At 34.8% G+C, this 25,216-nt stretch overlaps 1 protein-coding gene across 1 annotated transcript; it reads left to right on the forward strand.

Annotated features, from left to right (window-relative positions):
* Window positions 1-5,194: 5,194 nt before the first annotated feature.
* LOC147545800 (bifunctional protein FolD 4, chloroplastic-like) lies at window positions 5,195-6,520 on the forward strand. Its single transcript, XM_086635866.1, has 4 exons — window positions 5,195-5,402; window positions 5,474-5,790; window positions 5,995-6,222; window positions 6,320-6,520. Exons 1-4 carry the CDS (start codon window positions 5,195-5,197, stop codon window positions 6,518-6,520), a joined length of 954 nt encoding a protein of 317 aa, XP_086491992.1.
* The last annotated feature ends 18,696 nt before the right edge of the window (window positions 6,521-25,216 follow it).

The following is a 25,216-nucleotide window of genomic DNA, read 5'->3' on the forward strand; positions in this document are numbered from 1 at the left end:
CATTTCTATCTCTCTTTCTTTCAATTTTTTTTTTGATCTTTTCATTTGTTCACCCATGGATCCATTAGACATCAACGAATTCGATAACCAAAGTTATATGGAAATGTTGTCCCCTAATTCTACTTACCCGTCGGCTCAATTAGGAGTCGATGATTATGAAGTATGTGAGGATTCTTGTGTGCAAGGAGGGACGTCTTCGACAAAGATAACTAAATGGGAACCGTATAAGCCGGATGAAGATATTTTACTTACTAATTGTTATTTGAAAATAACATTTGATGCGGTTGTCGGAAATAGCCAAAAATATAAAGTATTTTGGCAAAAAATATCGGATGAATATAATGCGAGTGCAAAGTTTCAACGCACTCTTAGAAGTTGTAAATCTCGTTTCAGTGAGATAAGCTCGGAATGTCAAAGTTTTATATCGACTTTGAGGATAATAAATAAAGTTCCAAAAAGCGGAGAAAACGATTATGACCGGGTAATTGTTTCTAACTTTTTAATTTCTTTTTTCTATCTTTTCACTTCATTCATAATATATACTTATATATATATTTTGTTTATTTTAGTTACAAAGAGCTATCGAAATGTATAAAAAAAATCATCAAGGTAAAGGGTTTAGGTTCCTACATGTTTACAAAATTTTGATGACACACAACAAGTGGATGGCAGACATGCCAGGAGAGTCAACATCCGGTAAAAGAGATTCTAATACCAATCCATCGGAAGAAAGACCAATTGGCCGTAAACAAGCCAAAGCAAATGCAAGAGTTGGCGAACCATCCACACATTCTACCGCTTCAAAAACTCCCAGTGAGGGATATTGGGAAAAAAGAGACGAAGATTCCCAACAAAGATCAGTAACTTTGAGTGAAGCAGTACGGGTTCAACAAGAGACCCTAAAGGTGCAACAAGATTTTCTACGGGTGCAAACGGAGGTGGCGAACCGACAATATGCGATGGACTTAATGAAGATTGATATTAGGTCTCTCGACGAACATGCTCAACAAATGCTTTTAGCGGCGCGAGAGGCTTGGTTCAACGGTGCACACGAGACCCAAGAAACCCCTTCTAGTTATTTTTAATTAATTTTTCTAGTGTTGTTTAGTCGTATTTAAGTAGTTTTAAATTTTTAATCAATTATTAGTTGTAATCGATGTTTTTTTAATTGAATTTTATTAGTAAATTGGGAAATTCCAAATTCAAATTTTCGGCCTCAAGAGAGGCTGGGCTGGAGCTGAATTTTAGAGGCTGAGCTGAGGCCAATAATTTTAGGTGAAAAAGTGGTTTTTTCGGCCTAAGACAGGCTGAGATTGGACTTGCTCTAAGAACGATGTTATGTGCTAACAAGGTTAAAAAAGAGAGGTAAGGATGAAATGAGACTGTCTGCTTCTGATTTTGACCTATTTTCACTTTATGTCATAAATTAAATAAAGAATGTGATTAAGTAACTTAGAATAGTAGTTCAACAAAAAAAGAAAAAAAGTTGCTTAGAATAGACAATAAATTGATTAAATTTAAAGAGCTCATTATGCAAAATGAATTCAATTGACTTTAACTAAATGTGAGGCTGCTACCAGGGTGCAAATCACAATTCAGAAATAGCTAACCATTATATAAAACAACAACTGAATCTTCCTGCAATTATCGTTGACCCACCAAACAACAACAAACCCCATCTCTCTTACATTAAGAAAAACTTCAATAATATAAAAAAGTTTATCGAATTTTTTTATTAGCCTTTGAGGTCTTGGTAATATCAAATTCATAAAGCTCGAGGTCAATATTTTTTTTGTTGAAAACTCGAAGTCAATATAGTTGTTCTAACTTTATCTACTTCTATTTTTTGTATATGATTCAAAAGTACAAAATTTGGTCCAACCAACACAAGTTTCTAATACAAATCAGTTCATTTTTGACCTTTTATGTTCAAGACCATTATTATCACTTTTTTTTTTGTTGAACTAGACCATTATTATCACTGAAATGAAAAATATATTGATCAAGAAAAAAATACATATACCAACCACTTTAGAAACATGATCAGGCACATTTGAAATGAGAAGACCATTTGAGGGTTTGCTTAACAAATCAAAAGTAGTAAATGAATGTGGACTGAGAATTACTAGCATATTCTCTCCTGCATTTTCAAATAGAGATTTTACAGGCACCACCTTATTGGGCTTTTGGAATGAATTCTCGTCCATAAGATTAATTCGATGTTAGTATAGTTTTAGTTGATCCATTAAGATCAATGGAATTCGGTGTTAATCCATTTACCGTGATCTTAAGATTCACTGCGTTGCTCCCAAAGTTGACGATCTGAAACATGAAAATATTTAACCGAAAGTTACAAGAAGAAAAAAAATCGTGTAATTACGAAAACAGGCACCCAATCGTTAGTAACTTAGTAATGTAGTTCAGAGGTGGCGATGGTGATAATCAACTTACAATGAGGATGTGACGAGTATAACGTTGAATAACAAAAAAATTGAAGCTCTGTTCGAGTAATTTTGAAGAACTTTCAACGTGAAACATAAGTTTCATGTCCAAGGCACTAAGTCCCACATCGCATAAGTGTCTAGATCAAAGAAAAAGCTATATGCGATCTTTGTTTTCCGTGGAGCTACACCATTTAATTGCAGAAGCAATTAAAGAAGAAAGATTTGCGTGAAGATTAGCATTGAGAAGGGTTGCCCCCAAATCTTGATGGAAACATGAGGCCCCCCAAGTTGTCTTCTCGGTGACATTGTTAAAGATCGACGAAAGCTCTAATACCAACTGTTACAGCGCGTAGTAGGCAAGAGATTAAAAGTATAGAGATTGTTCCTCAATGATTGATTAAATCAAACAAAATTGTATTCAATAAACTAAGCTCCCTTAACAATGAACATAAAAAGTCAAGCTTCAACCCATAAAATAATAGAAGTATAAAATTACTAAAACTCTAAAATATCTAGAATCTAGAAACTACTAAAAACTAGGAAAACAACTAAAATTGTGAAACTTCTAAAAACTAAGAAATAACCAAAACTGAGAAACTGCTAAAAACTAAGAAATCTTCTCTAACGCAACTAATATTCTGAAACTACGAAACCCAAGAAAATATAGAATTAGCAAACTACTAAAAATAGAAAATCTTTCTTTAGGTCATCCAATCCCTGACTTGTCACGACCCCACTTAGTATAAAATTCTAATGCTATTTTGTCAGCTGCATCACTTCACAAAATCATTTTTTAAGTTCTAGTGATACACTTGCTATCAACATATTCTCCAATTGTACCAGAAGTGAAAACTGGACGGCTCGAATTATCGTCCCAAATTATTCCAGTTGGCTTTCTAAAAAGAACAAAATCAGATCGAAACCTAAGATAAAAAATTCTAATAATAGACAACTGGATAAAAGAGATTACCTTTATTAGAAGATTCGATTATCTCACATCACCTTTAAAGCTTTGCACCCGGTTGACAAACATAAAACTAGTGTATCAATTCAGTTTCTTATCTTTCTGAAATTCAATAAAACTCGTTTACTACGTAGTTCCTATTGATTGGTTGACTTCCGTACAACGTTAGCATGTGGTACCATATCAGTAATGAACCAGATGCACTTCTATCAATTACAACAATTTTATTAAATTATTATCAGTCTAAAATGGTATATGCAAAAACTTTCGGTTACAGAGATGCAAGAGAAGAGTGGGTACCTTCAGTAAACACCTTCCAACCCAACCACAACTATAGTTTTTCGTCAAGATAAACTGATTTACAACAAAAGTCATAAAGGTGTTAAAAAAATGTTGCTTCCCTATCTGCAAACAAAATAGATGAGTAATATGAAGCAAAACCAGAGAAGAATGACACCTTGTAGGAAATTCTCTCCTTACCTATTTAGAGTAAGATTGTTACCAAAAAATTGATCCACTTGCATATTATCCAAAAATTCTTGCTTGCAATTTATCGAGCACTTTGAATGCGTTACCTATTTTGATGGGGTTGCTGCAAAAAACCCTAACATAGAAAACTAAGAGACTGCCCAATAGATTTTAAACTTAGAAAACTAAGACGATAACCAAGAGATTTTACAACAGCTGAAAGATATAAGAGTAAAACTTACTTGGATTAATTATAGGAGAAGTGGTGTTTTGTGGTTAAGAATGAATACGAACTGAATGTTGAATATGAAAAGGATGAGGAAGAGGCATCACGTAAATGAATAAAATTATTGAATGAATTGGTTCTGAATTAAAAGTGAGACAAATATATTGTTGGAGGATACAAAAAGAGATAGAAGTTAAGGAGAAGAAGAGGTTTAAGAAACCATTAAAATTCTAAATAACGAGTAAAGTTTAGAGAATTGGAAGAGATATCAGTTTCCACTTCCTATTACTTAAGGGGATTATTACTTAAAGGGATTTAAGTTTAGTTCCTCTGTTGAATATGAGATTAAAAAGAAGAAAGAGATTCTGATGAAGCAGATGGAAGATTGTAACAGACAAAGTCAGTTTAGTCAGCGAGGTGTTGTCGATTTGGTGGAAGGAGAGTTCTTCATCAATCTACGTTGTTGAATCTGGAGCCAGATTAAGAGCATTTACTATAACCCTCCATTGAATATAGACCACAAATGAGACCCATTGGGACCGAGAGAGACCATAAATGAGACCATTGATCGTAAACGAACGATGATGATTTACTATGAAATTTGTCCAGTCAGCAAAATCCTTTGTATCATCTTACAATCCAGTTGGCAATTTTTCTCTTTTTTTTTTTGTCCTACTCAGCTTGTCGTAGTCACAACAAATGTGTTTTGTTATATAGATTTAATATATTATATTTGGGTATGGGCAGTATAATGCAGTAGTAAAAACACTATTATCTTGTATATCGTTAAGCTAGCAGCTTTAGGTCAACTGTTATTTGCATTTTTGAAATTGTATCAGAATGCTTTACAACATATATTGCTTGATTTTCTATTCAAAGCTTCCATAATATCCATAATCCATAAAAGAAATAGATTAGAACTAATACTACAAAATATTGCAAGTTTCCAATATAATACTACTAGGAAATAACCCAAAAAAGGAAAAAGGGGGTTGGAGGCAGCCGCTCCCAACCCAAACACCCTGATAATCTTATTTATTAATCAGTATCTTTGATTCTCTTGTTTGCTCATCATCTCAGTTTAGTTTGAGAATGGAGTCATCATCACAATCACAGAGTTCTTCTTCTTCTTCTTCGTTTCTGCGGTACTTGAACATCATCAGAACTGGATTTCTTCAGCTACAACTATCACTTTCGTCTTGGGTTCAATCCAAAACTAAAAGTTTTAGCACCACCCGAAGAATCGCCTCCATCAATACTCTTCCTCCTACTCAAAGTTCCTACTACTCTTTACCGTCAGGTACTAATCAAAACTTTTCTTTGAAGTTTTGAAAGTGTGAGGAGGATTAATTGTTTGATCTTTTCTTTTAGATGAAGAATTATTGTGGGAGAAAAGTTGCCATGAAGCTGTTGTTGAGAAAGCAAGAGACAACCTTAGGTTAGAAGTTTCAAAGATGAGGGATGAATTTGGTGTAGTTCCAGGATTGGCTACTATTCCTGTTGGGAATACTATAAAAGAGTCTCAAACTTACCTGACATTGAAGAAAACTTGTAAAATTGTTGGGATCAAATTTTATGAAAATCCTTTACCTGATGATTCCACAGCAGAACAAATACTCGACTGCGCCAATCGATTCCGTCACGACCCTCGTGTTCATTGCACCTTCATTCCATACCCCTTTCCTCATGTAATGTAAACTTTGTTTAATATTTTCATTAATGTTTTTTTTACTTATTATCTTATTTTGACCAAGCACCAAATATTGTCCCAGACCCCAACCCTAGAGAGAGAGCTCATGCCTCTCATAGGCTGCATTTAAGTAAGATATTCCCATCATAGTGGACTTTGTTATTGTTCTTCTAAATGGGTAGTGATTATCTTTTCTTACCAGCATATGGATGAAGAGAAGATATTGGATGCTTTATGCCTTACCCCAGACCCAAGTGGGTTTCCTCAACCAATTCAACGTTGGAATATGCAAGTTAAAGACCCTACAGATTCCATGAAACGTCGGATAGAATTATTGAAAAAATATAATAAAGTCGACATGAGAGGAAAAAGAGTGGTTGTAATTGGACTTAGAAACATCTTTGCGAACATGGATTGGCAATTTCTTGAGGTATATAATTTATCTAGATTGAAACTTGTCATATTCGAAGATGATGGTTTTGTTTATCTTTTTAGTCATTTTATTGATTATTGACTTTTGTTTATAGAGAGAAGGTGCTAGCATCATCAATATAAGAGTTTCCGAAATAAATAACTGCAAGGATATTATTAAAGAAGCAGATATATTCATGGTTGCTTTAACGCAACTTACGAAAGAACATAGGTTGCTTAGCGTGAAGAAACCCAAAGCAGTTGTATGTAACATTGATCCAATGCCTGTAAGTATATTATGCGTGCCCCTTAATTAGGTTTTCTGTTATTATATATGTCACATTAGCTAACTTGATTTAAGTTACTATCAAACCTTGAGTTTGTTTTTCCTTGTGGATGTTCTTGTTTTGTTCCTTATGATATTCCAGTAAGTTTATCCTAAAAATTTCATTTTTTTTAAAAAGAAACGGCACAGTAACCTTTAACAGTGAACACCTGATAGAATTTTTAGGAGAGCAATTATTCCAAGTTTCAGAATGGTAAATGGTCACACTAGATTCAATACCCCTAAGCATTTAAAGTTGTGATCGGGCAGATGATCCCCTTCCCCACCAATTTGAGTTTTGAGCCAAGCTTAACGTAGCCGAGGGAGTAAATCATCTCAACTTACAACTCTTATGGGGCAGCTGATAGTTTGTTTATACATATGCCATAGACCCTAGTGTCTCAAATTAACCCCAACAATTAAATTTTTGTTATGCAACTATATGCCATGGGATAATCTTAAGCTACCCTCCATCCCAGTCAAATCCTATGCTTATTTAGCTGAACTTGGCGGATTAATTGTAGATTGAAAGATGAATTTGTTTTTGTAGATTGAAAGATGAATTTGTTTACGAGTTAAAATCTAATTCTGCCTTTTACTAATACTTGTTTTCGTGTATATGTTACAGGGTCAAACAAAAGTACATCACCTTCTATCCCGCACAATTGCTTATGCTACTAGAGAGCTGCATTCAAAAAGCAAAAAATGACGTCAAGTTAAGTATAGTAGTTTGGCAACACTAAAATAACTTATTTAAGTAGAAAAGTACAAAGTAGTTTGGGAACGCTAGAATTTAAGACTTCAATTAAGTTAATATTTTACTTTCTTTTATATTCTAGATTTTTAACTTTTGACTTTAAAATTAAGTAACTTGTGTAAGACATACTTGTGAAATTTACTTTACCAGTATTTTTTCTCTCTAAAATCTTCTTTACCGCTCTCTGAACTCTGAAGAACTCTTGTTCTATCTAATTTCGGTTAAGCATTTGATTCAATACGCCTAAGCATTTGATTCCATACGCCTAAGCATTTAAAGATGGTATCGGGCAGATGATCCCCTTCCCCACCAATCTGAGTCAAGCCCAACGTAGCCAAGTAAATCATCTAAACTTACAACTCTTATGGGGCAGATGGTTGTTTGTTTATGCCGCGGCTTTTGAGAATAAATAAAAATCTCCGGAGAATCCGTGTTTTTTTTATGAAATCTCTAGTGAATATTTTTTTGTGGGGAACACAATTTTTTTTTTATACATAAGAACATTTGGGTTTTATTTGCAAGTTAAGAGTCGAACCGTGGTCTTTCAAGTGGAGAGATATGTGTGACCAGTCAACTAAAGTAAGTTTCACAAATATTTGGGTTTTCAATCATTACACAAAACACATGAGCAGAAAACCCTAAGTAACAAAATGCATCTTTACACAGACAGTTTTAGAGAGATGGAAAATACTTACTAGTAGCAATGAAAGCGACCGTTGGGAAGGCGGAGGAGGAAGAAGGAGAAGAGAGGGAGGAGAGAGAAGGGGAAAAGATGAGTTGTTGCAGAGCCATCTCACTCTGCTTTCAAATTTTGGGGGTATTGTTTCGGATAAGATATAGATTTGTATACCAATATATGGACAACCAATTTTTCTATGTGGACAACCATTTTATGTGGACAACTAGAAAAATTAAAAAAATTATATGGACAACAATTTTTAAGAGGCCAACAATCTATGATTTTTCATTCATATCCTCCGAGGATTAGAAGTTTTATTTTAAGTTTATCTCTTCTCTTCCCAAAACCCTAAAATTTATTCTTCACCTTCTTCTACTAATTCTTCTTCATCACCAATAAATTTGCAGGGTGAGAAGTTTTGGAGCGACATTGCAAAGAAACTGAAGAAGAATTAAAATCAGATTTAATATTATTTAGGGCAAATCATGAGAATAACATTTACAATCACTTTGATTAATACTTCCAAAATCCATGAAATTTTTCTTCATCAATTTTTATTCTTCCTCTGAATTGGAAAAACATCTCAGATTATAACAACTATTGGATACGAAATTAGTTTCCACAAGGGTTGATGGTACTTTGCATTTATGAATCAGAGAAGTGCGATTTCCTAATAACAATCCGTTTTGAAATGTTAACTGAATAATTCCACTTTGAAAGGACCTAGAGTAGTTAAAGAGATCTGCATAGGAACGGTCTTTAGGGTTGATGGCTGGAGGGTTGTGGAAGATGCATCACTGGAATGAACAGGGAAAGTTAGGGCATTCTAGGGCCTCCTAGAGAATGGTGAAATCAGTGTAGTTGTTGCAAGAGTAAATATAACTACTCTCTATCTCTTCAAATTTCATGCCATGGGTAAATCATTTTAGTATTCTACTTTTTCTTCCTATTGTCTCCATGAAATGTTAAGATCTGAATGATCAAAGCATTACTTTGTTTGGGTTTGGGTTGTTCTTGTGAGAAAAATAAAATCAGAATCTTTCTCTCTTCCACTTTCTCTCTGCCATTATCTTGGTATTGCCCACCCCTGAAGTACCAGCCCTGAAGGAACGAAGAAGAAGATGAAGATGTCTATTTTTACATTGTTTTTGTTAATGGTCCACAAATCACTAACTCTTAATACTTAAGGCTTTATGGAGGTGTGTCCCCATATTAAATCAAAGTCAAATAACTCTAACATAGTTGACTCGCACTTGGCCCGAAAATAGTTGTCCATATAAGAAAATTAGTTGTCCACGTATTGGTCACCTTGTAATTTGTGAACAAGTATATTTCTTTGCACTAATCAGTACGCCCTATTGGTGGGATTTTAGCCCGCGACCCGGAACCCGCCCGCGTCCTGAGGGTCCGTGGGCGTTCGGTGACCGAGCCGTTCATAGTCCACCTGCCCGCCGGATAGAATTTTGACGGACAAACGTGCGGGAAATTAAAAGATTTTAACAAACCTCGGGAAAAGGGGCTATTTGATGCGCTGCTCGAGTTTGTTTTTTGCTTTTTTGATGAAACTGGAGTCCGCTTATTTAAAGCCTTTGTTTACTCTAAAACCATGTTAGCGTGAATACTTTTTTTCTACAGCAATGATATTATACTCGGCAAGTATTTCGGCCAAATTCTGATTCGGGTACTTGGAGGGTTCAGATCAAGTGAGAGAAAGTGATTGACCCTCTCACTAGATTATGTCCGTCTAAGTACCCCAGCCGGGATTGGGCGGAATACTTGCCGAACATAGCATCATTTTATTTTTTCTAATAAAGTCATATTATCTGATCGAAGAGACCTAATTTAATGGAAATTGTTCCCTTGGTTTCGAAAAAAGAAAAAAAAAACCTATTATCTGATCGAAGGGACCTAACTTAATGAATAATAAAATTGAATAAACTAAGATAAAAGAAATTGAATAAACTAAGATAAAAGATCATCAATTGAATTAAACTAAGATAAAAGAAATTGAATTAAAGCAGAATCACCTATTTCATTAACTTAATGAATAATAGAATGTCTTTTGTGTTTTTCTTTTGTTGCAAGATAATTCAGCAAGGGTTAGGGACTTCTCAGAGTAAAGAAAAAAAATCAGAAAACAAATGATTCAGCAAGATAATTTAGGCCACGGCTTTGAGGAATTAAAAAAACTCTCAGGGACACAAGGACTTAGTCAATAAACATTGACTTGTGTGACATATTTTCTTTTTAGCCCAAAAATTAATTTGATAAAAAATTGTTTCATAATCTTCATCTTCTCTCTCTCTTCTATTCCCTCTTTCTCTCTTCTAGAGTCGAACCGTGGTCTTTACTGATGATAGTTTATATTTCTCGCCACAAAATTAGTTTCAATCTCTAAGCAATTTATCTTATACAATAATACCAAATAAAAATACATATCCGGAGACAAAATTAAATGTGAGTAAATCACTATAAAAAAAACATAATTTTCAACTAATATAAGGAAACAACCTATTGATTTATACTACAATTAGGACACACTGAAAAGAAAATTAAAACATCCAAACAAGAGTAGTCATTTCTAAAGTACATCCGGAAACAAGAAATAAATCAAAAATTATTCTTCAGTCTGTTATCAAAACGAGAGCTTTGGTCTTCTCTTTGTGATTAATTCTTCGGGTCGGAACTTTTTCATTCACTTGTTGATCTTCGCTTGACACACAACTAGATTCCTTTCTCTCGAGGTACATCATTCTGATATGTAGATGTGGGTATCACTGCATCATTAATAAATGTAGCAACTAAACGTATCAATGCACAACTCCGACATAGTAAAAAGCAAATGCTTAAAACATCATGCAAAGTGCATATAGTTCTATGGGATACTTGATCTTAAAATAATGGAAACACCATCTGTGCTCACTCAAACTAAGTGGGCTCTAAACAAAGCATTCAGAAGTGAAATAGACTACATCTCTTCTTACAAACAAGAGTTATGGGGTTCTATTTTACATTCAAAACCCTAGGAGATTCTTAAGGTAAACTTTTCCTTGGGGAGGTAGTAGTAGAATATACAACAGTATTTTCACAATTAAAGATTGAGCATTCTTGTTTATAAGAGTTGGAAAAGTTGACTTCAAATTAATCTAGGGTGCAAAGAAGCTGAAAAATATCCTTATATCCAATCATGCTAACCTCCAAGATTCTGAATATTAAGAGAAGCAATGAAAGGGCAATCAAAAATCAAATTGAACTGAGTAAATCAAGAGAGAGAGAAAGAGGCTAATTAATAACTATATCTAAATGGAACCTCTTCTATGTTTGATGCAATCGGAACTCTCCAGTGCTAATTCCTTAAACCATTTGAAGTTCGGGTTCAAGTCAATAAATGTACAATGCACCAGTCGAGAATTTCAGTTATGATTCATAACAGAAACCCTAAAAAATAATAAAAAGAAATTATCAAGAAAAACTGAGTAATAGGGGTGAGCAAAAACCGAACCAATTGGCCGAACCAAACCAAGTCGAACCGCACCGATCGATTTTTGAGCCGAACCGATTACCATTCGACTCGGTTCGGCCGAAAAACCGAGCAACCCAAAATCGGTCTGGTTTGGCCTCGACTTGAGTTTTTAGAAACCGCCCAAACCGAACCGACCGAACTCTAAGGAAAAATGAAATAATAATTTTGTACAGTTAGAAAGTTTTAAACTAAAAGGAAAAAAAAAAATTAAAAAACCCTAATCTAAGACTTTCATACTATTATCCATCATCCTTCCTAGTTGTTGTTGTCGCCTTCATCAACCACCTATTCAACTTGATTGAAATGTTTTAAATGTAAGTCTTCACTGATTTTCTATTTACCACAACTCATTCTTAAAATTATAAATTTTGTATTCACACTTCTACTTTTTTTTTTGTAATGGTGGAAAAGTACGATGAATTTTTAATTTTCATTCTCGGCATATGTAATGGTGGTAAATTATGATGGGTTCTTAATTTTTATTTTCGACATATGCAATGAAATGAACAATATTAGTTTACAATTTTCTCTAAATTGTGTTCGGCTAACCGATCAATCGAACTCAACCGAGCCGAACCAAACCGAATCGAACCACGTCGGCCGGCCGAATGATCGGCTCGACTTCGGCCGACGATTTAGTCAAACCGTCACTTATTGATTCGGCTTCGGCTTGAGCCAAAACCGAAAAAAACCAACCGATGCTCACCCCTACTGAGTAAGGCAGTTGAATCTTACCCAAAACCAAACATAAATTGTTGCTTAGTTCAACAAAAAAAAAAATACATAAATTGTTGCCTCTCCTCTCCTGCCAGTTGAGTAAGAAATTAGAAACCGTTGGTTAATTTTCATCAAATCAAATATGCAAAAAGTAAAACGAGAATGAAAAGAGAAGAGGAAAAATAGGAGCATGCCACACGTTATGGCCTTATGAGGCATACCAGCCAAATCGTGGGCAAGATTTATGGCCATAGGAGGCACATATTTAGCCGGAAAATTTCCTCCACTATTTTTTTTTTGTTGAATATCCTCCACTATTTGGTTTTTGGCGGGCCTTAGTTTTGCAAAAACTGTCTCTTTCATGACATTTTGTGATAACATTAGATCCATGTGACATTCTTAGTACACTAAAAAACGTTGTAATTCAAACTACTTTAATGGTGTACGAATTTTTCGATATCTGGTTTTTCAATTGAATAAGAGTATTATGCACCGTATTTTTACAATTAATGTATTAGATTTGAAATTGTACTTTTTTATTGTTGATGAGAAGAGGCGAGGCCTAACTTTATTCAAACGAAATATTGGCAAAATCTGCCGCCAATTGGCTTAATGCAAGATAGGATGTTCGAAGCCACCCAACTATGACTAACATTATTAGAAAACACTGATTTTACAAGTAAATGGACAATACTATTATTCGTCCGGGCACAATGTCTGAATTCAATATAATCGAAGCTTTGAACCTTCAACTGTACATTTGAAATGATAAGCTCTATACGCCATGGGGCAGCTCTTCCCTTCTTTTACATGCCGAAATGACGCATACCGAATCCCCCTCCAAACTAACATTCGGTAGTTCCAATTCTTGGCTAAATTAATTGCCAATTTAGCTGCCATGGTCTCAGCCACTAGCACATCGGACACAACTACAGCTTCAGCTTCTATTACTGCGACTAAGAACAATCCCTTACGATCTCTAGCTATAGCTGCAATTGCAACCCTGCCATCTTTTACAGCTGCATCCAAGTTCATTTCAATCCTACCTGCTCGAGGACGAGACCAACTCTTTGAAAATTAAGATATCAAATAGATTTGTTGATTCAAATACAAAAATAGCCATACTCAATTCAAAAGTCTACCACTCACGCTCTTGATTTTCGTATAAGTTCTTATATATAGTCATAATTTTGCCTTTGACATTATAGTAATATGGATAAACAATAAAAAAAAAAATATCTACGTCTAGAAAGTTTATTAGAGACGTAACAAAAATGTGTGTTGGTAATAACTCTTTCTTTGGTGTACGCATAAACACATATTTGGCCATATTTGGGCATGGGACTTAAAAATGGACCACGAGACCCAACTTTAGTAGCAAGAGGTAAAATAGTAGGATTCAATGTCGTGCCCCCTCATTTTGAATGTCTTATGAAACCTCACTTTTATTCTCCACCACCTTTTACAAAGTATGAGTGAAGGTTTAGACGGAATCAGAAATAACTCCACCCTCCATTAGGATCCTACTAAAGTAAGTCTTTTTTGAATTTTGTGTATTTAAAAACCGAATTACAGAATTTAAGATGGTTCAAAATCAAAATTTAATATTGTCCAAATTTGCTGATAAGGGCGACCATTTTTTTTTTTCCTGGAGGTAAACTAACAAAAGTTCCAAGAATAAAGAACAAATAACCTAGCATTTTTCAATCGGAAACGATAGATAGCTTCTGACATCGTCGACAAATATGATTTTGCTTCATCTTTATTTAACATTGAAATTTTAATGTCAAAAAAGTTTGTAAGACGAAAATAATGATCGCAAAAAACATTTTCACCAACCAAACAATAATGTCACAATTGGTAATTTTTACGACGAAAGAAAAATTTGTAGCAAAATATATAATTTGCAGCAATTATTGATTTGTGGGTGAAAATATTTTTTTGCAATGAATGATATGGTCGTAGATACATCTTTTGGTAACAAAGTTTTGTTTTATCCCTAAATTATGTCACCAAATGTTTTTTAGGACGTTGGAGGAAATATAAATTTCTCTCCTTAGTTTTAACAACAATTTTAGCAACAAAAACTTGAAATGGTCGCTAGAAATACTTATTTTCGAAAATAAATGTATATATGACTTAACATGTATCTTTAAACCACATGGTACGAAGACACCTTTTAAAATACAAGATTCAATAATCAGATTCTAAATAGTCCTCTATCTAATTAGTGGTGGATTTCAAATATGTGAGGACCAATACTTGAAAAACATCATTGAGTGAATGATTTAGAGAAATTAGTTAAACATTTAATAATTGGCATTATTTCTTCCACTATTATCGGATTGTATGCATAATGCGGGTATAATCCAGTCTGAAAATGGACCGACTAGATGACAATGTTTAATCAAGAATGAGAGGAAGCGGAAGGAAATCATTTGAAAAGAACTCTAAGGGCACTCGAATATTATCACTATTGGCAGCCTTAGTTTTGCATGTAGTCTGGTCGCTATTACAAAAGAGTCGGGTGTCTATAGTCGTCCGCAGTTATATTCCCCCTCTTCCCAGCTCTATCTCTCTCGCTCCCATTTCTATCTCTTTCCAAAATAAAAAAACACATCAGCAAGCTTTCCATTCTCCATTTAGTTTACAAGATTAGGGTTATAAGAAGCAAGCAATTAGGGTTACAACATCAACTTGTTCCCAATTTTATCTCTATTGATGTGTTGTTGTTCATGAGAAACAATTAGAGTTACAGGAATAAGGGTTTCTTCTGGTTCAAATATCTTTGGCCAAGATTCTTGGTCCAACATCAAACTTCAGCTAACAATCTCATCAAATGAGATTGGTCTGAAAAAAGAAAGAGAGTAAGAAGTAGAGACCTGGCTCATTTAATGACTTACACACACACACTTGACACTTGTTTAATAGAGGAGGGAGGGAGGGTTTCAGCCAATTAAGAGATCAAAAATAACACAGACAACAGGGTTTCTGCCCACTGCAATCTGCAACTATCTATCTAATTGGGGAAAGCACAACCAAGGAAGACCTATTTGTTTTCTTTTCCCCCCTGTTCATTTTGCTTTAGTTGAAATCTTTTTTTACACAAGAAAAGAACAAGTACTAGTAGTAGTATCTCAATTAATGTGACAGTTTTTTTTTCATATCTACCTTTTTTCATATCTACCTTACAAAGAAAGAAGCTCTACATGAGGTTAGGTGGGTTATCTTTTTAACCTAAAACTACCCAATCACAATTTCAACTTCTTTTTTTTTTCTTTTATGGCTGACTATTGACTAAGGGTGGGAATCAAGCGGGTATGGACGCCCACGGGTAGTTCTTCTTCGGGCTCGGGTCGGGCATATCCTCTGAGTGGCTATTAGGGCACTCGGGCAAAACGGGCGGGTAATCTTGATGTATCCCTTGCTCAAAGCCCGCCCATGCCCGCTTAGGTACTCGGGTGAGACAGGCTTCGAGCAGTCGGGCATCGGGTAACAACTAATGTGCCAACTCTCAGCGGTGTCTGTAAAGCTATTAGAAATTACACAAGTAATGAAAACCTAAGCCAAGCCATGGAGTCTATTTTATGAACTCCAAAGACTTTTTTCAATTGAAAGAGGCCAATATGGGACTAAATTGTATGGAGACTTAGCAAAAATTTGTCACACAAACCCTTTTATAAGCTTAGCATAGTCTCCTTTTGTCCAAATGTGAGACTAATCAAATGACGGAGAGACTTCCAACTCTAACAAAACCTTTTAGTCCCACATTGAGAAATCTATGAAAGAAAGGTTGGTGACTTAGGTTATAAGTAGTTAAAATGGTAATCCATGCAATAGAAAAGTTCAACTCATATCCTCATTGGTTAATTGGTATTGAAACCTTGAAGACCTCAAGGGCAGTAAATATACCCAGCAACGCAAATCCTTTGGTAGTTGCTGCGGGTGCCCTTCGGTACCACCAAGCGGGCTCCGGTGTGGGCGGGAGCCCGGGTGAACCTTTCCACCCGAGCCCGCCCCCTACATTCTTTCGGACCGGGCGGGCTGCACTCGAGACGAGCCTGGGACGTCCGTGGTCAATGACGGGTTCGGGTGCCTGTGGACGGGTTCGGGCTCACGGGCAGAATTCCCAGCCCTACTATTGACTGCCTTTTCCTTGGGAATCTTTTTCAGCTCTTTCTCTCTCCAGTGATTTAGACTATCTAAATTGTTGGGAACAATTTTTGTTCTCTATTGTAATTAGGACGTTTCTATGCCGCTGGATATTGACCTGCGGCAGTAAATATACCCAGTAACGCAAATCCTTTGGTAGTTGCTGCGGGTGCCCTTCGGGTACCACCAAGCGGGCTCGGGTGTGGGCGGGAGCCCGGGTGAACCTTTCTAGAGCACAATGCTGAACATATCTTAAAATTCCTTTTACTCTTCTCTGTGACGTCTTTTCCACTGGATGTCCCACTTTCTTGGCGTAACAAAGACAATAGTTGTACCACTCTTCAAGACTATTAAACTTCACTCCAAACCTAGGTATTTCTACTTCCATTTCTAGTTCAGCATTGTGCTCTAGATATCCACTTTCTGAAGTCATTTCTCCACAGAAGTAGTCACTAAAAAGTAAAAAAATACAATATATATTACAAAGAGGTACGTCCAAGTAATAGCTGACGACAAATGCAAGTGAGTGCAATTTAAATAGATCGATTATACGACAAATAAAGGTTGGCTCAATAAAACTAAAACTAGATATTACCAAACTAAAATTAAATGACTTAATTAGTTAAATAAAATACGAGCAATCAAAGATAATTTAGGTTTTATTGGTATTGTAAAACCCGTAAGTCAAAAATATTACCAAACTGAAACTAGTTATTATCAAACTAAAATTAAATATTGACTTAATAAGTTGAATAAAATACGAGCAATCAAACATAATCTAGGTTTTATTGGTATTGTAAAAACCCATTATCAAACTAAAACTAGATATTATTATACTAAAATTAATATTGACTTAACTAGTTGAATAAAATATGAGCAATGAAACATAATCTAGGTTTTATTGGTATTGTAAAAACTTACCTCAAAATTTTTCAGAAATTGGAGTTGAGTTGGATTGAGAGTGGATGGATCTTCAAAAACAAAACTTTACCAACAATGTGAATATTGAAACCTTACAAAAATTGGTGAAGATAAATATTCAAACTTGAGTTTGGATCTTTGATTAGGTTTTTTTTTTTGAAATCAAGGGAACAATTTCCATTAATAAGTGATTAAATCACAATGTTACATGGATGATTCTTATTTCTCTCTTCTGAAAACTTCATGAGAGTTACATACTTTAAATACAAAGTGCCTCATGAAAAGAAAGAAATTGGACTAGACACAGACACAAAGAATCCTAAATATCAGTGAAAAAAGACCCTAAAGATCTGACAAAAGGATCCTAACGATCCGAGAAAGGAGGGCCTAAAGGTCTGACAAAAAAAGAGAAACAGAAAGAACCCCTGTTGTTATCGCCAGAAAACCGTCAATTTCGCCGGAAACCACCCCCGTCGCCGAAAAACCGTTGTTGTCGCCGAAAATCTGTCTTCAGAAAACCTCCGCCATCACACCACCACAGAAATCACGTCACCACCACAACACCATCACGAAACACCACCAAATTTTGCCATAAAACCCATCGCTCCACCACCACTACCCACCACCATCGTGAAGACACCACCACAGAACTTACCCACAACCCTCTTCTCCACCACCACCCACCATGATGCAGGGAGATTTTCATGAGATATTCCAAGTATCTTGGATATCTTAAAATCTAGTTATTTTATTAGTATAATATTTTTGTTCGTAGAGGATTATTATTTTTAGCAGTTTTATATTTGTAGAAAACCTTTTAGGTTTTAGATTCTAGTATTTTATTTATTTAGAAGTTGTTATTAGAATTTGATTAGGTTTAGGAAAGTAGTATTTTATTTATTAGAAATTGTTATTTGAGTTTGATTAGGTTAAGGAAACCTTAAGTCTATATAAAGGGGATCTAGGAGTTGTTTTATTCATTCAAGTTTTTATCAATAAAATTGAGTATTTTAGTTTAATATAGTTAGTTTTGGTTCTACAAGTCTTAAGACGGAGATCTAAAGGCTTTTTCTGGGTTCTATAAGTTTTAGACGAAGTTCTAATTCTTTCCGGAATTTTCCGCTACGTCAGTTGCATCAAGAGCGAGGATTTGCCTGGTTCGATATCATCTACGCGAAGATCACTTTAGAACACATCGATGGATTTGCCAAAGATGCATCTAAAGTTGTTTTAAAAAAAAAAAAAAAAAAGAAGAAGAATCAGATTATTATTAGTATTTTCTAGTTTGTTATCAATCACTCGATATGGAGAATTACTATCATGGTAACAGTTTTTCAGTTCAAGTGTACCCACGTAGAAAGTATAATGAGTATAAGATCAACGAAGAAATACCAATTTTCGATGGGTATTCAACTATTGAAGAGTTTTTCGATTGGCTAGATAAGGTCGAACGACATGTCACTAATAAGTGTGCTACTATTCTCAATGAGCAGATAGTTAAAATCATTGTTTATAGACTTAGAGGGAGTGCTGCAGATTGGGGGGATCAATTACAACTTCTAAGGAAGAGACAAGGAAGGGCTCCAATTCAGAGTTGGCCGTCTATGAAAGAGAACTTGAAGGAGTGGTTCTTACCTCCTGATTATCAACAACACTTGTTAAGGATATACCAAAACTGTAGACAAGGGTTGCGTTCAGTGAGTGAGTACTATGACGAGTTTTCAAAATTGGCTCAAAGAAACAATATGGAGAACATTATAGAATACGAAGATGTTGTAGCAAATCGATTTTTAAGCGGATTAAAATTTAGTTTGCGAGAAAAAGTGGGGATAGCTACAGTATGGACTATTCAGGAGGCGTACAACTTAGCCCTAAAAATTGAAGCTCAGGAACAGGAATATAGGAAGTTTGGATTTCGGAGGGAAGAACAACCTCACTTAAACATTAAAAAGGTAAAAACAGCTCCCTTAGAGAATGTTGAACCTCCACAAATTGTGAGCATAGAAAGTTCAAGTAATATTACTCACAAATCAAAATCTAATATTATTGTGTTCACAAATAAGTCTCCTGATATTAATTTACACGGTAAGGAATTTGTTTCTGAAGAAATTATTCAGGAAATCGAGTTAAAGGAAGTGGTTCAACCAATTGATTCAAAGGAAGTTGTTCAGGAAATTGAGACAACGGACGTTGTTCAGGAAATTGAGACAAACGTTGTTCAAGAAGTTGAATCAAAGGAAGGTGAAAAACTTCGGAAGTCAGACATTAGTCCAATTGAAGTTCCTTCATACGAAGATCCGTTCTTAGAATTTTGCGAATCTCAAATTGTTTCACATGGATTGATAAGTAGTTTTATTAGAAAGTTTTCATCGAAGTTCATAATTTTCAATCACTATACTCATGATCTGTACAAGTTTATTTTTGGGGTGAAAAGAGAGCTTGAGTCAAATTACAAATATAGGCAGAAAATAATTTATGGCCTAGTAAAATCGTCAGTCAAATCTGAAAGTTTGGTAATTCCTATGCATAGTTCACGAGAAGGATATATCAAGGGAGTGTCAATCAAGATAACATTCAACTCAATTAGTAAACTCGAGGCGAGTTTCTTTGAAGTGGAGGAGACTGATGCAGGGAGATTTTCATGAGATATTCCAAGTATCTTGGATATCTTAAAATCTAGTTATTTTATTAGTATAATATTTTTGTTCGTAGAGGATTATTATTTTTAGCAGTTTTATATTTTTAGAAAACCTTTTAGGTTTTAGATTCTAGTATTTTATTTATTTAGAAGTTGTTATTAGAATTTGATTAGGTTTAGGAAAGTAGTATTTTATTTATTAGAAATTGTTATTTGAGTTTGATTAGGTTAAGGAAACCTTAAGTCTATATAAAGGGGATCTAGGAGTTGTTTTATTCATTCAAGTTTTGATCAATAAAATTGAGTATTTTAGTTTAATATAGTTAGTTTTGGTTCTACAAGTCTTAAGACGGAGATCTAAAGGCTTTTTCTGGGTTCTATAAGTTTTAGACGAAGTTCTAATTCTTTCCTGAATTTTCCGCTGCGTCACACCACCATCTTTAAATCACCACCACCGAAATAACCCACAACCCTATTCCCATACCCCCACCCACTACCATCAGTAAACACCACCACCATCACGTTACCACCACACCACCATTAAACCAATCTCTGGAGAAAACAACCCGAAATACATTTTAGAGGAAGCGATTTACAAAATAGATAACCCTAGAAAAACTATTAATGGAGGGAAAACAAAATACAAAGGAAGGTAAACGGTTTCGGCGAAGGGATGACCCTTCGCCGGAGGAACAAACTCAGATCAGATCTATAACAATTTGAATTAAAACCGCCTGGTCTGGTGTTTTCCGGCCAGGAACTACTTAGTAACCGCCTAGAAACAGTTTATAAACCAAATGGGCCACCAATAACTAATATCACCGCTGCAGAGAGAGAGAGTCTTAGTGGGACATTGTACATACTTCTTTGATTAGGTTTTTAGGCAGATAGGTTAAGAGAGAAGGGAGGTTTAGGGTTGCTTAAGCAACAATGCTGTTTGGGGAAGGGATTCACGGATTTCTAATTTGGACCGTCGCCCCAATTGACGGTCCAGATTAGAAAGCGAGGAGGGACTTAAAGTGGAACGCACGGGGGAACCTAATACAAAACACCTCTGTTTCGTTGACTTAACTGGTAACATAACAAACACGGGATTCTAACTGATGTGAAACGTGAAACTTCGCCACGTGTCATCACCGGGTTGGTTCACTATTATTTAAACATGATCCTGGCATCATTTTTTGTTCTCAAATATTGAATAGAATTTTGCTCCTCGCAATGCAGGTGCTCACATGATTTTCTTCATCTTAAATGTGATCGAAGTGGTTGGATTAGTAATGACCTTCAAACCGTTTCTCGCTCTCCCTCGAAAACGATGAATATATACATATGTATCTCAAAGTTTAACCTCCTCTCGGAAGACTGAAAACGAGAAGATGACTTGAGGTAACAGATCATGGACTATGTCGACATCAATGGAGGTTCTGGTGAATGGTTCGACGGGTTATTTATGTGGAAGAAACCAGATCATCTGTAGGAAAAATAGGAGGAGTTTCATGGAAAATGAAGCGAATTTTGACCAGTTAATTCAGATATTAAGCTTTGGGTTTGGATTGGAGTGCAATTTGGAATATGAAGGGGGTCTCATGGTCACAACTAGAGTTTTTCTTTATTCTGTTTGATCACACATTCTTTTGTTGTTCTTATTTTTACCGTTGTTTTTGTTTGTTGTTGTTGTTCAGTTTGGCACAATTTGTGCTTAAATCGATTTTGGATGTAATGAGTGTGTATAGTTCAATATAGTGAACAATACGAATTGAGATTTAGTTCAATATAGTGAACAATGATATTTGATCTAGAACTTGACACATTATTATGTAATTGACATATGAGAAGAATGTATCCTTCCACTAACGAGTTTGATTGACGGACATCATTTACGCCTGATTGAAGTAACTTAAGATGAGAAATTATTGGAAGAGATGTTACTCGACTCAAGATCTCTTAACCCCTAATCGACTTACAAGTCCAAGTACACGGGGCCATCAAAAGTTTTTTCTTGGATAAAGTTAGTTAAAAATCTTATAGACGGAAATGAAATTGTACAATTCATTCAACAAAGATAGAAACAAAAACATAACCTTTACAATTTTGGCCTTTGACCTAGGCCTCTTCGAGTAAAAGCAATATCCAAAAGAAAAAGATACCATGATCTTTTGCTTGACTTTTCCTTTTTCTTTTGTTGAGAAGTTGGGTTGACACCTCTACGTCCGATATTGCGTGGTGAAAATCTTCCCGAACAATTTAAGTTTATTCGAAAAAGATATTTTTGTATTATTTTAATAATAGGAATGTATAAAAAGAATCATGAGTGATATAGGCACCGCAATGTTCGAAATGAAAGTGGTATCTTTTTCTTTTATTAAATAAAAAAGGAGTGATATCTTCACTATGTTTTACATGACATCCCAACTAGGTTGACACCTCATGGAACATCTATCATTAGATATCATGGAGCATCTATCATTAGATATCATTACCTGATATTATTAATAAATGAAAAAGAATTACAAATAGAAGGGGGGACTTAAAGCCTGACTCTGATAACCAAAGATCTCATAACGTACCCAAGAATCAAAGTCATCTAAACCTATACGAAGAAATAAAATTTGGCGCAACACTCCACCAACTAGCATTTTCCAATGAGCAACCTTTATTTGCTAGCCGATCAGCAGCTGCATTTCAAAAGACAGAAGTGGGGTGAGGGGATTCAAACGTGGTATCCAGTTTGGAAGTATAGCACTCGCCATGTGGTTCAAAAAAAAAACCTCATGTAAATGTGATTCATATACTCTAATTAAATTAGGTCTCTTCAATCAGATAATATGACTTCATTAGAAAAAATAAAATGATGCTATGTTCCGCAAGTATTCCGCCCAATCCCGATTGGGGTACTTAGACGGACATAATCTAGTGAGAGAGTCAATCACTTTCTCTCACTAGATCTGAACCCTCCAAGTACCCCAATCAGAATTTGGCCGAAATACTTGGCGAGCATAACATCATTGCTGTAGAAAAAAAAGTATTCGCGCTAACATGGTTTTAGAGTTAGGTTGATAGGCTATGCTACTCGTATTCCAAATATCATCTAACAAGAGATACATAGACTTAAAAATAAGTTATAGATGGTTTGCGAGAGTAGTGTTGAAAAAACAAAGTTGGGACCCGATTCTAACTCATAATTAATGCCTAACGTGTTTGAAATTCTATTTAGGCTGAGGAATCTGTTGACGGGAGATGGTACAACTACTTAGAGAACACAATTCAAAAAAAAAATTACAATTCAAAAAAAACTACTTAGAGAACGACATGCTGACCCATTTTTCACTAAAACACATTAAAAAAGATTTAACTCACAATTATGTTTGTCGAAAAGCATGCATTTTTCAGTCTATTTCATGTACTTTTTTATTGTATTACTTTACGCCATATGTTATTTTGTTTGTTATTGGTTATTTTACTCATTCATAGTTAAATTTTCAACAATGTATCTATGTGACAAAAGACATTTTGGCATATATTTTATTACATTATGTGAATTATGATTTTATGTTTGTCCAATCATTGATACTAGATTAGGATACACAAAAAAAAAGTAATAATAAGTTAGATCTTAGAACTTGGGTTAGTATTAATAAACTTGATAAAAAAGAATCCAAAACTTAATTGGATCTCCAATTATTAAAAGAGCATAAAAAATTAGTTTTACACGAGAGTATTAAACTAGCATAATTATGTCTGTTTGGCACAATTTTTAATATCATAAAATGTTATTGTTTTGTTCTTAATTAGATTTTTAGCCCACCGATTTTAAATATCACAATTGATCTCTCAATTCTGCCATATTCTTTGTGTATTGATTATTGCTGACGCATAATTGTATGATCCCCAGGTTAAACACTAACAATTTCAATAATAAAACCCTAATCAATAGGTTCTGTATATACATCACAGTAGCCCTAATTTCTCCTGCTGAAATTCCATTCGTTATGTCATTTTGGATAAATTTAAGTACTACAATCACTACCAAACACATTCTTCTACCAAAGAAATACTAATCAATTAAACCCGAAACTCTAAAGAGTCACAGACTAGAGATAAAGAGAAAACAAAATTGAGTTCGGAGATTAGGGTTCGCATTATGAGAGAAATTGAGATAAAAAGGGAACAAAACCCTTAAGAAGATTTCACCTTGGAGAGAAGAGAGAATGCCTCAGAAAAACCCTAGCGAAATGAAGAAACTAGAGAACGCCTAACAATTATTAGGGTTAGTATCATCAGAGTAGAGAAAGAGGGGTATTATCAAAACCCTATTCTAAGTTAGAGGGAGTTTTTATAATTTTTCTGGTTAGAGAGAGAAAAACGGGATAGGAAAGAGAGAGTTTTTAATTTTCTCAATGAGGTTAGTTTAGTCTATTCCCTATATTAGGTAATTTACAAAAACGCCATAGGGAGTTGAAGCCTACAAAAAAAAATTGATAGATCTTTTTTAACCAAAGTCTAGAGAGTTTTGGCTAAAATCTCATAAAAAAAACCTTTTTTTTTTTTTTTTTATAGATAAAAAACCCTAGATAGTTGTAGAACATTTACAAAACCCTAAATTAGAATTCCAAAATCTCAAGAGATAGACAGAAAGAGGTGTAAACCTCCAGGCAAAGAACTAGTAAGTAGTATACTATATAACTGATAAAACCCTAGCTGTTTTGTTTTACCCACCGATTTGCGCCACATGGCAAGGAAATAGGGAGCAAACTTTTGTCTCTTTTGTTTTTGTGTGAGATGGGCCAACAGAGAATTACATGTGTATTATCCCATCCATCTACTTTCCCTGTCTCCACTTTCGACTCCTTTTCCATACATCTCAAATGCTGACTTCCTTGATATGCCACAAAGTAGGAACTCACCCAATTACTACCCTGGGCGATATTTTTTTCCATGGCAAGTTATATTAGAAAAGTGTTTCAACAAAAAAAAAAAAAAAAAATTATATTAGTAAAGTTCAACAAAAAAAAAAAAAAAGTTATATATATTAGAAAAGTTCAACAAAAAAAAAAGTTATATTAGAAAGTGAAGGAGTTATTAGGCGAAAGAGGTCTCAAAGTTTCTTCACAGACTTTTAGCTTTTTATTTGGTTTAGTACAAAAAGTACAACTTAATATGCTTTTTTTTTTGGAGAATTCGACTACGGTCTACGTTAGTCGTTACAAAGCATTGATGCATCATGGACATGTAATGAGCACGATAACCGCCTAATTTAAACTGAGAATGAAAGAGGCCTAAAGCCCGACAAATTATTACATT

This window comes from Eschscholzia californica, unplaced genomic scaffold (genome assembly GCF_041429995.1).
Source record: "Eschscholzia californica isolate CP2 unplaced genomic scaffold, dmEscCali1.0.p SCAF_4, whole genome shotgun sequence".
Classification (NCBI taxonomy): domain Eukaryota; kingdom Viridiplantae; phylum Streptophyta; class Magnoliopsida; order Ranunculales; family Papaveraceae; genus Eschscholzia; species Eschscholzia californica.

Bases quoted from the DNA above. Each gene is read 5' to 3' on its own strand.
- LOC147545800 (XM_086635866.1), top strand. From the start codon at position 5,195: ATGGAGTCATCATCACAATCACAGAGTTCTTCTTCTTCTTCTTCGTTT. The intron at 5,403-5,473 runs GTACTAATCAAA...CTTTTCTTTTAG, and splicing joins CTACTACTCTTTACCGTCAG to ATGAAGAATTATTGTGGGAG. The intron at 6,223-6,319 runs GTATATAATTTA...TTTTGTTTATAG, and splicing joins TGGATTGGCAATTTCTTGAG to AGAGAAGGTGCTAGCATCAT.